The 12,584-nt window shown below is 28.8% G+C and overlaps 1 protein-coding gene across 1 annotated transcript; it reads left to right on the forward strand.

Moving 5' to 3' along the window:
- Window positions 1–6,345: 6,345 nt before the first annotated feature.
- Window positions 6,346–10,002, forward strand: LOC137822334 (ras-related protein RABE1c). The gene is made up of 8 exons (XM_068627238.2): window positions 6,346–6,633; window positions 7,459–7,531; window positions 7,625–7,725; window positions 8,703–8,768; window positions 8,881–8,978; window positions 9,362–9,424; window positions 9,500–9,592; window positions 9,672–10,002. The coding sequence occupies exons 1-8, from the start codon at window positions 6,561–6,563 to the stop codon at window positions 9,747–9,749; spliced, it is 645 nt and encodes a 214-aa protein (XP_068483339.2). The 5' UTR covers window positions 6,346–6,560; the 3' UTR covers window positions 9,750–10,002.
- The last annotated feature ends 2,582 nt before the right edge of the window (window positions 10,003–12,584 follow it).

Here is a 12,584-nt window from a genome sequence, read left to right on the forward strand (position 1 = left end):
AAGAAGGGAAGGAGAGTTTAATAAAGTATAAAGGTTTGGGTATGGAGAGGGTGGGTGGGGGCATAGGCAGAGGATCTTCTAAGCATATGCTTGGAGCATTAACTTGCTGCCCCATTCTTTTTCACATATGCTTTTGGCATCTTTTCTATCACTAATTAATTACTATACTTCTATTGTTGGATGTGGATGCATGTAATATGTACCTAAAGATTGCAGTTAATTGCTTTCTGTTTTCTCTTAAAAAAATTAGAATGGTCATTGTCTTGGATTTCACTCCATGATTTTTTTTTTCATGTGCTTTGAGATGTAGTTACTTGATTGCTGAATTTTTCTTGATTTGTAACTTAAAAAACATAAAGATGGCTACATGAAAAGACCAAAAGTGGGTCCTTTCATTTTTCTTTCTAAATAGCAAGGGTATGAAGTCAGGGGTAGGCAATTGATTGGTGTTCAATGGCACATGGTAAACAGTAGCTAGTTGCATTTAGCCAAATTAATGGACAAGTTAATTGATTGTAAAAAAAAATTAAAACTAACTTTAAAATTGTATTTGTATTAAAGAGTATAGGCAATCTGTTGAACAATTTATTCTTCTCTTTCTATCGCACTTTTTTTTCTCTTTCTCTTTTTCTTACTTAGTTCTCGTTTAAGAGCATACATATCATAATCTGACGATTAAGTATACTCAATGTGATTAATGTATTGATTAAAACTTATCTTATTTTGATACAAACACGTTTATTTATAGAATTTATAATAGACTCTCTTGTTGATGGACCGTATTTAATGTATGTCATATTTTAAATGGAATTACATGATTTGTCGCGTATTTTCTTACTTTATCTCAGTGTTTTAACGTTAACTGATATCTGTTTTAGTTTGTCTGATCTCGATCAGTAAAAAATATTAAATAACTAATAAAATCGGAACTTTATTTTTAATTTTCACATAGAATAACATTCTTAAAAAAAAAGCCTTGAAGGAAATCCTTTATTAGACAAGTTTTTAAGTCACTTAAGTATATCAAATTCTAGTTTAAAAACACCAAGAGACACTTTTTAGGTCAATTATGGAGAATATATTGATTCGCATATGGAAAGCATAAATAAAGCTCAAGTAATAGTCCACACATTGCATTTGGACTATGATTTGGGTTTATCGACTAAAGAAAGTTATTTATTCACCAATTGCACTGGAATATTTTTGCTGGTAGTAGGCGAGTACATTTTAAACATCTCAATTTTTATAATACACATTTATTTTATTTTTCAATCTCAAATTTATCAAGGTAGCATAAGATTAAATTATCATATTTTTTGAGCTATTTTTCTCTCATAATTTAATATTTTTGTTAGAGTTTTATCTAAAAAAATAAAAATGTAAGTACCTAATTATTTGTTTAAGACTGAAAATGGTATAACATAGATGAAGTGTTAATATTTTATTATTGAAGTATAAAACTTATAAAGAAATAAAAGTTAACTATTTAGATTTAACTTTAGAAAAATTATTATTTTTTCTAAAACACTACAAGAAATAATAATAGTAGAGTTTCTAAAAGAGCGACGCAAAAAGCAAAAGATAGACGCAACATGAGATTAGTGTGAGCTTAGTGTCCTAATAGGAATGGAAGTTAATCTTTTGGTGGCTATGCATTAGAGATGACCTCCAGACACAAATTTACAAGATAGTGTTGACTAAACCTATATAAAGAAAAATATATTATTTAACTATAACGTAGGTTTGGAGACACTAAAATGGATATAAAATTAAATAGTTATTAAGAAGTGGACTTACACTACAAGAAAATTGATAAGCATATATTTATTCACACTCACTAGCCTTATTCATAGATTATTGGACTATAATAATAAATAAATTCATTGTTTTAATTAATATTCTTATAATTGGGTTTATTTGGGCCTTAACTATTATTATTGTTAATTTTGTGTTTTTAGAGTAAATTATCTAGAGGAAACATCTACCTTTGTGAATGAGCCAAATATGCAAAAGTCCAAGTTGCTTTTTGAACCAAAACAGTAAACAAATTTTGATGAGAAGAAAGAGAAAATAAAATCTACAATATATCAGAAACAGAATTGGAAGCAAATCTTCTGCAAAATACAATAATTATGAAAAGATGGAAACGGTTAACAAAATATAAACTACAATATTTTCCCAAGAGATCCTTGGACCAAAAAAGCCCTATAAAAGGACACAAGCATCAAGGAGAAAATGGGGAGCTTCATAGGATTTTCTTAGTTTAGTTTCTTCTTAGTAATTCTTTTGTTTTGCCTCCGCATGAAAGGCTAAACCTTTTTGGTTGATTCTTTTGTAATTCTCCATTTAGTTATGAGGTTTTGTTTCTTAGTTAGTTCGCATTGTTCTAATTAATTTCTTGAGCGAATGATTCAAGAGATAAGAGGTAAGCATTCCCACGGAGTATACGCATGAAACAAAGTGGGTATTGATTAAACCAGTAGACGCATGTTCAATATGGTTTAACTCTGTTGGAGGATTGACAAAAGATTAATCTTTAGAGAACCTGTGAAGAATTCAATGGTGAAAGAACTTGGGATCAACCGCTTTTTATTTTTTGTTTCAATTCTCTTTTATATTTCCTGCATAACTATCTCAATCTTTTTTTTTTCACTTTACCATTATTGCTAATTTTCATTGTTTGCAGATAGGTTTTGAATTCTATTCACTGAAATCACTATTGGATTCGTTGGGAGACAACTTGGGGTCATCTGACCACAATTATACTATCATATCTATGGTGTTGGACAAGTCTACACTAGAATCATATTAACTTAACAGCAAAACGACGACTATAAAAAATCATGAAATAAAAACTAATTTTTAGAGACCAAAATAGAAACTAAAATTAATTAATTGTTATAATGACTAAATTAGAAACTATTTTAATCGATATCTAATTAGCTATCAAAGTTATCAAGGTTTTTGCTACCAAGTTTAGAAACTAAATAATTGGTGGTTAAAACCTTGGTTGTTAATTAGATACCAATTTAGAAACTATTTAGTTACTAATTGCAACTAATTATTATTTATTTATTATTGCAATTAATTATTTTGGTCTCTAAAACTTTGTTTATATTTCATGATTTTCTTGTAGTGTTAGCCTAACTCAATATCACAAAATCGGCTTATAAGGTGAAATTTTCACTCACTTATATTCTATGAAATGTTCTACTATTTAGTCGATGTGGGATCTCCAACACACTCCCTCACGTTGAGGCTACCAACTCGTGCGTGAGATTATATATTATGGGTGGTCCGATAACCGCTTCATGTGTCTGATAAGCCCAACAAATAATCGCTAGGATAGACTCGAAATGACTCTGATACTATATTAAGAAGTGAACTTTAAGTCTAACTAAACCTCATAAAACTGGCTGGTGAAGTTTGCACCCACTTAAATACTATGAAATGTCCTAATCTCTAGTCGATATGGGATCTCCAACAATAATTAAACTTAGCGTCGTCGTTGGGAATATTACGTGAGAAAGTAAATGTGAGTACATTGTTGCCATTGGGGACACTATTTGGAAAATAAATGAGTAAAATGCACCCAAGCACTCAAGGAGGGAGAAATGGCCACGATGACAAAAATGAAAAACGAAATTACGGAGAGCGAAATGACCACGAAGAAGACGTAGGTTTTTTTGGGAGGAATTTCAAGATTATGAGTTTGAAAGTGTGAGACAGAAATGAGAAATTGAAAGTTGAGGAGATGAAAATATGAGACAAAAATGTTTTAATGTTTTATTTTTCTCTCTCATTAAATAACTTAGCGTGGGCTAAGGTGACGATAAACGTACACGCCATCTTAGTGTCATCCACAACTACACTAAATGTAATAAAATATTAACTTGCATTCACTTTGTATCCACATTCTCGACGTAGTATCATTCTACAACATTCTCCACGTCATCTTAGTATTATTCTGTCACTTAATTTTTTTCATTGCATCTACTTTGTGTCCTAATTCTAGACTCTAACTTATTATTATTATTTTAATAATTTTTAGTAAGTTAAAGGTCTTCATTAAGGACACAATATTTGACATTTATTTTTGTGTCCAACTTGAGTAAACTTCATCCATGCTAGTGACTTCATTTTTATAGCCCCCACTTTTTTTTCAACTAAAATGGATTTTTTATTGTAGTGAAATACTTCCTCCAAGCACTTTTTCTATAGATTTCTCAAATATCTTATTATCTCTTTTTGACCAAAACTTACCTTAAAATTTTTGGTGGAGAACATATAAAATCGATCTGATCATAATTTGTTTTATAATAAGTTTCTTTTTTATATTTTTTTCTTAAGTTAGGTTTGAGAAGTTTTACATGTCTTGTGACTATGGTTTGCACGTGGTTTTAAAGTAAAGAAGATTTTTTTAGTCCAAGATCATAATGTTTAGATCATTAATCAGAGAAATGTGTACATGTTTGAGAGCTTAAACTTGACTTGAGCAAGTAAACAAATAAGAAAAACTAGAGTAGATAACGTAAACCCTAAACAATTAGACAATCTTAATAGTCTTAGCAAAAATAAACTATAAATGTAAAAAAGATGTTATATTCATCTTTTATTTATTCTTCATTTTATATATATATATATATATATATATATATATATATTCTATAGAAAGGAAGATTTTATTTTAAAAAGACTTAATATCTATATATATTTTTTGTTTGGTAGTTAGTAAAAATGTTAAAAAAAAGAATAAGATGTTTTTAATTCTGAAAGGACTTTTGGATGTGCTAAACATATTTCTTATGTTTTTAATTAAACATTTTTTTTTATTTATGTTATAAATTAATCACACTCATTTTTCTAATTTTGTTTAAAATTACAATACTAGTTACAATTTAAATAAAAATTATAAAAATTAAATATCTTTCATTAAAACCACAAACCGAGTGTTTTTTTTTATTAAAAATAAGAAAAAGTGAATACCTATTTAAAACTTTTAATAAGTATGTAAAAGAGATAAGTACATATTTTAATATTAAAAAAATGTAAGTGTTACATAATATACCATTAACAAGACAAATTAAAAACTCACACATTTGTAAAAAGTATAATTTTATAATTTGTTTACTATTTGTTAATTCAGAAAACATTAATATAATTTTCAAATTTTGACGAATAATATTGACAAATAAGTAAATTCAATTATTGACGGAGTATCTACTTTTTTGCATAAAATATATTTTGAAAATTATTAAATTTATATCATAAAAAAGTTAGAAGAATAGGTGTCTATTAAAAATAGCTGTAGTGTGTATTGGGAGATTAATTTTAATTAGTGTTTACATTTTTTATCATTATCATTATTAATTTAGTTTAGTTTTACATATTTTACTGATAAATTAAATATATAACAAAAATGTTAGCACGTCTTAAAAAAAAAGAAGATAGTTAACACCATCATTTTATCATGAAGGTAAAATGTATAAAAGTAGAAAGATATGATGATTAAAGATATGAAAAAAACTTGAATGATGAAACAAGTCTTTATGTCCACGTGATAAAGATATTTTATTTATGATATATACAATAATAAATAAAAATAAAGACGATAAAGACAATTTATGATACATACTATTATAAATAAAAATTAAAAAAAAAATTTATAACGAGTATAAAATTTTATGAGTCAATTTAAATTTTAAAAATATATTAGAATGCTATGAACTATGTAGCACAAACACTGATACGGATACTGATATGACATGAATACGGACGTGAAAATAAGTATAATCTCTAAAATGTAGGACACGGGAACACGAATATATATATATATATATATATATATATATTGTATAATTATGAATTATATAAATTGACAATAAAGATTTATGTGCACAAGTATATTTCAAATATTTTTTTGGAGCAAAAAATGTTGTTCATGACTAGTTCAAAATGATTTGTTTCTTATTTTTATAATCATAATAAAAATTTATACAATAAGTTTGAGTTTTAGAAAATTAATGTATTTTTCTTTTTTAAAATTGTACTAGAATTATAAAAAATTTAACAAATATTTTTTGAATTGGACACTTTATAGATACGTGTGTCCTACGAGTGTCGTGTTCATGTATCCAAAACTTACACGCCATTTAAGAGAAGTGTCTGAACTTCATAGACTGTGAATGATTTAATATATTAATATATTAAAAAAATTGAAAATAGTTTGTAAACTTTGCTGAGTCTAACATAAAATTTAAACAAATTACACTTGAATGTTAAAATATAATGGTTGAAGATGAAGTTTGTAAACATATGTTCTCCTACTCTTCTCTTTTCATTTTTACTTTTTAATAAAATAAAATGAAATGAGACAAAATTAAGCACCGGTGTTTTCTCTCTAAATTTTCCATCTTTCTTCACTTACGAGTGAGTTTTGGACGAGATCCCTCTCTCTTCCATTATCGATCTCACCATTTTTCTCACACTCAACACCATTTTCCATACTCTTCAGACCTGTTCTTCCTTTCATTCCAAACAAAATTTCAACTTGAGAGTTGATGGCTGCTCCACCTCCAAGGGCTCGTGCCGATTATGATTATCTCATAAAGCTTCTCTTGATTGGTGACAGCGGTAGACTCTTCTTCTTTTTCAAATTAATTTGTAGGCAAAACAAATGTTTGTAAAATCAAACACAAGGGGAACATGCGATTTCTTTGTAATCATAAATTATGGTTCTTTCACTAGGGGTTCCCTTTTTGTCATTCCACCATTTTTTATTTATTTATTTTTTCTATATTTTGAATCGTTGAGTTTGGAGTTCTGCAAATGCATATTTTTCAAATGGGATTGGTGTTAAACCGTGGCAAAAATTGTTCTTTTCATGATCTGGTTCGAGTCAGCATTTGAATTTATTGTTTGTGTTATTGTGCTGCAAATTTTGGGTGAAAGAGGTTGGATTGCAAATTTTGTGTTGACTTGGGTGGTTATCATTTGAAATTAGCCTTCTCTTTGATCCATTAATAATTTGTTTAATTCTCAAAATTTCGGTTGCCAAAATAAGCCCTCAGTGGTCTAATTGCATCTGCAAGATGTTCTTGTGTTCATGATACCTTTAATTTCCTTTCTCCCAACAAAAGCTTGAGTGATAAATGTATATTGATACTGTGAACGATTTCTATCATCCAATCACAAACTAACTTGTATGACGGAATGACTATGTGTAATTAGAACAATTGAATACGTTAACATGATTTGTGATTGGGTTATAGTATAATGTTTCTTACACTAGTGGTGCTCATAAATTAAGCTCCAAAAATTATGGCATTTGTTGAGGTTTCGCAAAGGTTGGAAGTATTTTAGTTGGCATCCTAGTTATCACAATGGAATAATTGTGTAGCTTTTGTTTGAAACTATATGCAAGCTAACATCTCATGTTTTTTTATTTTATTTTTGGAGGTGTTGGAAAAAGTTGTCTCCTTCTGCGTTTTTCTGATGGTTCTTTCACTACTAGTTTCATCACAACTATAGGGTATGTTTTTTACAGCTTAGGAGTAAAAGTATAGAATTTTGTTTGCCAAAAGCTTCTCTCTCTAACACCAATAGGCCCACCTTCCTAATGTAGCATTGATTTTAAGATAAGAACCATTGAGCTTGATGGCAAGCGGATCAAGCTCCAAATTTGGGACACTGCAGGGCAGGAGAGGTTTCGGACAATTACAACTGGTAAGATTTATGGGTATTGTTATATTGATTTTAGTATCATTGTATGTGAGACTTGGAAATTCGTTTCATAGCAGTTGACATATGGTTTGTGGCTCTTCCTGATGTAGGACTTAAAGGTGGTGAAAAAATGGAAAATAGGAGATATAGTATAGAAAAAAAAATATAAGCTTGAAGAAAAATTAGAGAAAAAAAGTCAGGAAAAGAAAGGGAAGTAATCAGTGAAAACATCATAGTTCTTATTGAGTGTCAAATATGATATGTTAGACCATAGAAGCAGCTTATTGTTCTAGTTTGGAGATGATACTTCCAAATCCCAAGGATATGACAAAAATTGGATCCTGGGATATCTATTATTTTGAACCTTAAAATGGTCTCTTCTTGCTATATCTTTTTTATCACCATTGTTTCTGCTGCATAACTTTTTGTTGGTGAGAAAGTTTCTGTAGGGATAATATAACTTCCATGTAGATTTTTTTCTCAAGTTAATTATTAAATGTTAAAGATACAAGAGACTAGAGCCAACGAGAGTTTGTTCAATTTACATGAGATGAATATTACAGAGATTCATTTAGGATATGTGAGTTAGGTTTTGGAGGGGAGTGAAAGGATTGACAAATGTTTTATTTTAAATTAAGATAGATAATAAACAAAAAACTAATGCTTTAAGTTCATGCTAATCTATTACTTTGTTTCTTTTATTTACAATAAATAAATTATAGAGTATTGACTAAAAATGAAAAATTTGCCCTCCCTTCCAAAAAACAACTTCTAAACATCCCCTTTGTATTAATTTGTCCACTACCAAGAGTTAAACTTCAGAAAAACCGTCCATTACTGTCGTTTCATTCATGCTACCTTAAATTTTTTGTATTTTTCAAATTTTTTAAACTTTTTTATATATAAAAAACGTACAAGTGGGAGTGTTTATCATTTAAGTTTTTGGTGTTACCTATCTTTTTTGTATTTTGTTTTCGCAGCTTACTATCGAGGTGCAATGGGCATATTATTAGTCTACGATGTTACAGATGAAGCATCATTTAGCAGTAAAGTTCTCAATTGTTACTTAAGTTCGAAATTTGAAAATCTATGAATAACTCTTCAAACTTTAAATGCTTTTTGCATTTGGAATATTCATTCTGCTTCTACTTATTATAGATATCAGGAATTGGATTCGCAATATTGAGCAACATGCTTCAGACAATGTTAATAAAATACTGGTGGGGAACAAAGCTGATATGGATGAAAGCAAAAGAGTAAGATAACCTTGGTCATGTTTGGTGAAACCTCTTCATTTCTCTTTCCTTGTACCTTCTACAACTTGAATGAGCAAAGTAAAGATACTTCGAACACCAATTTCATTTGAACAAGGTTGTAGAACTAAGAGCAAAAGGGCTTGGAAAAATAACCAATACTGTTATCAAATGTTCTTCCATCATTGTTATGCAAGTTACAACTTATGGTTAAATTTCATCATTGATGGTGTTAGAGAACCCTGTTACTGCAAGTGAATTTTCAACTGTTTTGCTGGGATGTGGAGGTTAGAAAGGGGTTGAGTTTTGATTTGAGATGCCATATGTGCATGCATGTCAGACTTGAAATGTTTGTGATCGTAATATACCTTCCCGTCTCTTTTAAGGTTGTGCCTACATCCAAGGGCCAAGCACTGGCCGATGAGTACGGAATCAAATTCTTTGAAACTGTAAGTGGTGTGTACCAGAAAATGTGGAAACCCCTAAACTTCTTGTTATTATGCTCATGAAAAATACCATTGCAGAGTGCAAAGACAAATCTAAATGTTGAGGAAGTTTTCTTCTCAATAGCAAGAGATATAAAACAAAGGTTGGCTGACACTGACTCCAAGGCAGAGGTATTTGAACTTCCTCTCTCAGTACTTAAATGTCTTAATAGTTCCCTCTTCCTCTCTGAAGTTGATATTTTCTTTGCAGCCATCAACAATCAAAATCAACCAAGACCAATCAGGTGGAGTCGGGGAAGCTGCACAAAAATCTGCTTGCTGTGGTTGATGACAAATGTTACAAATTGGAGGCAACATTACTCTCCAAGAACATGGAGGAAAAATTACATGTATAATGATCATGATGCTGACTTGCACTCAACCTTGTCATTCTTCATAAATTTGTGTGTGATAAGTAGTGTCTGAACCTTTTATAACAAGTAATCCAAGACTCCATGCATCGTGGAGATTGCATGTCTAACTCTACCCCCAGCTTTCTATGGCGGGGGTCGTGAGATTCATTCAATATTAATTTTTTCCCACTGTATAGATGCAAAGCAAACGACTTGTGCTGGGCTGAAACACATTTTGAAAATTTGTTCTCTGCCATTAGGCACTACAGTGAAATATAAATGCAACCTTCATATTAACTACTTAAGGCAAAGTTGATATAAAAAAATATATTAGCCTGGTTGTTTTAAGTGAAAATATAAATTTTAAATATTTTACAAAAGTTAAATACGATCGGAAGAATTTTTTTTAGTTTCTAATATGTTACAATTTTCTAATATCCGAACTACCTTAGAAATAATTCTGTGTCAAGTACAAGATAAAATCTTAATAACGTCTGCCAAAGATATTACCCAATGGAAGACATAAATAGTAAACAAAATATGAAAAAGATAAACATATTACCTTATTTTCGAGATTGAGTTTTGTACTGGTACAATCAAACGATTTGCTGAGTTGGCCAACACTCTAACTAGGTCACCGTCTAAGCAAAGTCGAGGTGGTCACGTGACGCCACATGGTCGATCGACCCCTAACATTTAGTCAAGGGTTGACCAAATCAGCATGGTTAATCCGTGGTTAAGGGTTGTTTAGCATAACCCTAAACATGAACCAAATCCATAATCTGGTCCATCAACGAAGGTTCATTAAGATAATATAAATAGCACGCATCCCAAAGAGAAAGGTATGTCATTATCTATGGTGCTCACCCCGACTGACTTGAGCGTTAGAGCGCCTTCTACAGGTACTATTCCCGTCTGTGGAGCCAGAAGACTGAGAGGAGGAAAGTGTGACGGAGAGCTTGGAGTATTGTAGACCGACTGAAGGTGGAAGCAAGAGCAATCGTTCTCTAGATTCCAAACCTGTTCGAGAACAAGTTTATATATATATATCAAATTAAAAAAATATATTGAGTTACATAATTAGGTAGTTAATAATTTTCTGTAAATACCATGAAAATACTTACTGATGTATTGAACTGATCCTTTTAAAATTCCATTTTTATATAAAAAAATTGTGAATTTTAAAAGACAATGAATCTTATGTAGAAAAAAATAAATTAAAAGGATTTTTTGAATTCTAATGAATCTTTGTCATAAGAATTTAAAATATTTTGAAAGCAAAGTATGAAATTATAAGATTTGAACGAGCTTTATAAAGTTTTAGAAAACATTAAAAATCAAAATTGCAAGAGCCAATAAAAATAAATAAATTGTAAGATATGGATAAAAATATAAACCCAATACAAAAATTTCAATGTCTGAATAACTATTTTATTCTAACTTCATGCTCTTTGTGTTAACCTTGTATACATTACTATTTTTTTTTTTAGTTTATATGATTGGATTTAAATAATAAGTTTATTATTATGGTTACTGTTATTTGGTGATATCGAAGATGAAGATTTTTATGTTGGTTCAATTAAAAAATTCATCATAAGTAACATCATTCAAGTATTGAACATGAATATTTATATCGCCTTCTCGATAGAAAATAACATATCAACGTATAAGGAAAGAAAATATGATAATAGTAAAACAAAGATATAAAATTCAAAAAGCCTAAATTATTTACACGAGATTGTTTTAAAGATAACTACAAGAAAATCATGAAATAGAAACTAATTTTAGAAACAAAAAATAATTAGTTGATATAGTGACTAGATTAAAGATTAAATAATTGGTAGTTAAAATCTTGGTAGCTAATTAGATACTAATTTAAAAACTATTTAACAATAATATAAACTAATTTAGAAATATTTTTTTTAGTTTTTAAAATGATCATTACAACTAAATATTTTAGTATATAAAAATTGGTTTCTATTTGATGATTTTTTTTAGTGTAAATAATCAGATTCATCTTTACTAAGTCAAATATATGAGAATCCTTCTTAAAAAAAAGTATATTCATCTTTTTATAAGCAGTAAAACATTTAAATTAAACATGACTGAATTTTATCATCTCTTAAAAAAAAATCTTTAATCATCATAATGGAATAATAAATAAAAAAATAAAAAAATCAATCATTCAAAAGTAATTAAAAAGACTTTTCACATCTAGAAGATATAATATAATATAGGATTAACCTATATCAACCATAACTCATGGTTGGGTGATGCATCATATGAAATAAAACTATACTTTTGCATAGGTAGCTTCTATGAAATTTAATTATATTTTATTTTGGTGTTCTTGAGAGTGATTGGGATGAATTCGTAAATTTTGAAAATTAATTTGGTATGTTTTTTAAAATAAATTGGGGTTGTGTTTTTGAATAATTTCAACCTAGTTTAGTGTTAACTTTCTCTCTCTCTAAAAGATATATATTTTTTCCAACAATTATATATTAGTAATAAAAAAATTTATTTAATAAAGAATATTATGTATAACATTACTTTGTATTATAACGAAGTATTTTATTTCAAAATTTGTAGTTATAAACTAAACACTAATTAAACTTTATATTATTTTATAATTTAACTATATATAATTTTAGATTGATATGTTGTAGTTGACTCAACTTTGTTTCTACTAATTTCAGGTTTTATTCGCAGCCAGGATTAAATTTAAATAAACGGATTCATAAAAAAAAATTAGTTTGGATAACAACAAA

The sequence above is a fragment of the Phaseolus vulgaris genome, chromosome 11, assembly GCF_051622355.1.
Source record: "Phaseolus vulgaris cultivar YP4 chromosome 11, ASM5162235v1, whole genome shotgun sequence".
NCBI lineage: Eukaryota > Viridiplantae > Streptophyta > Magnoliopsida > Fabales > Fabaceae > Phaseolus > Phaseolus vulgaris.

What these genes read in the sequence shown, in the direction of transcription:
- LOC137822334 (XM_068627238.2), top strand. Translation starts at nt 6,561, where the DNA reads ATGGCTGCTCCACCTCCAAGGGCTCGTGCCGATTATGATTATCTCATA. An exon ending in AGATGAAGCATCATTTAGCA is followed by an intron (nt 8,769 to 8,880) that starts GTAAAGTTCTCA and finishes TACTTATTATAG; the next exon opens with ATATCAGGAATTGGATTCGC. An exon ending in ATATGGATGAAAGCAAAAGA is followed by an intron (nt 8,979 to 9,361) that starts GTAAGATAACCT and finishes GTCTCTTTTAAG; the next exon opens with GTTGTGCCTACATCCAAGGG.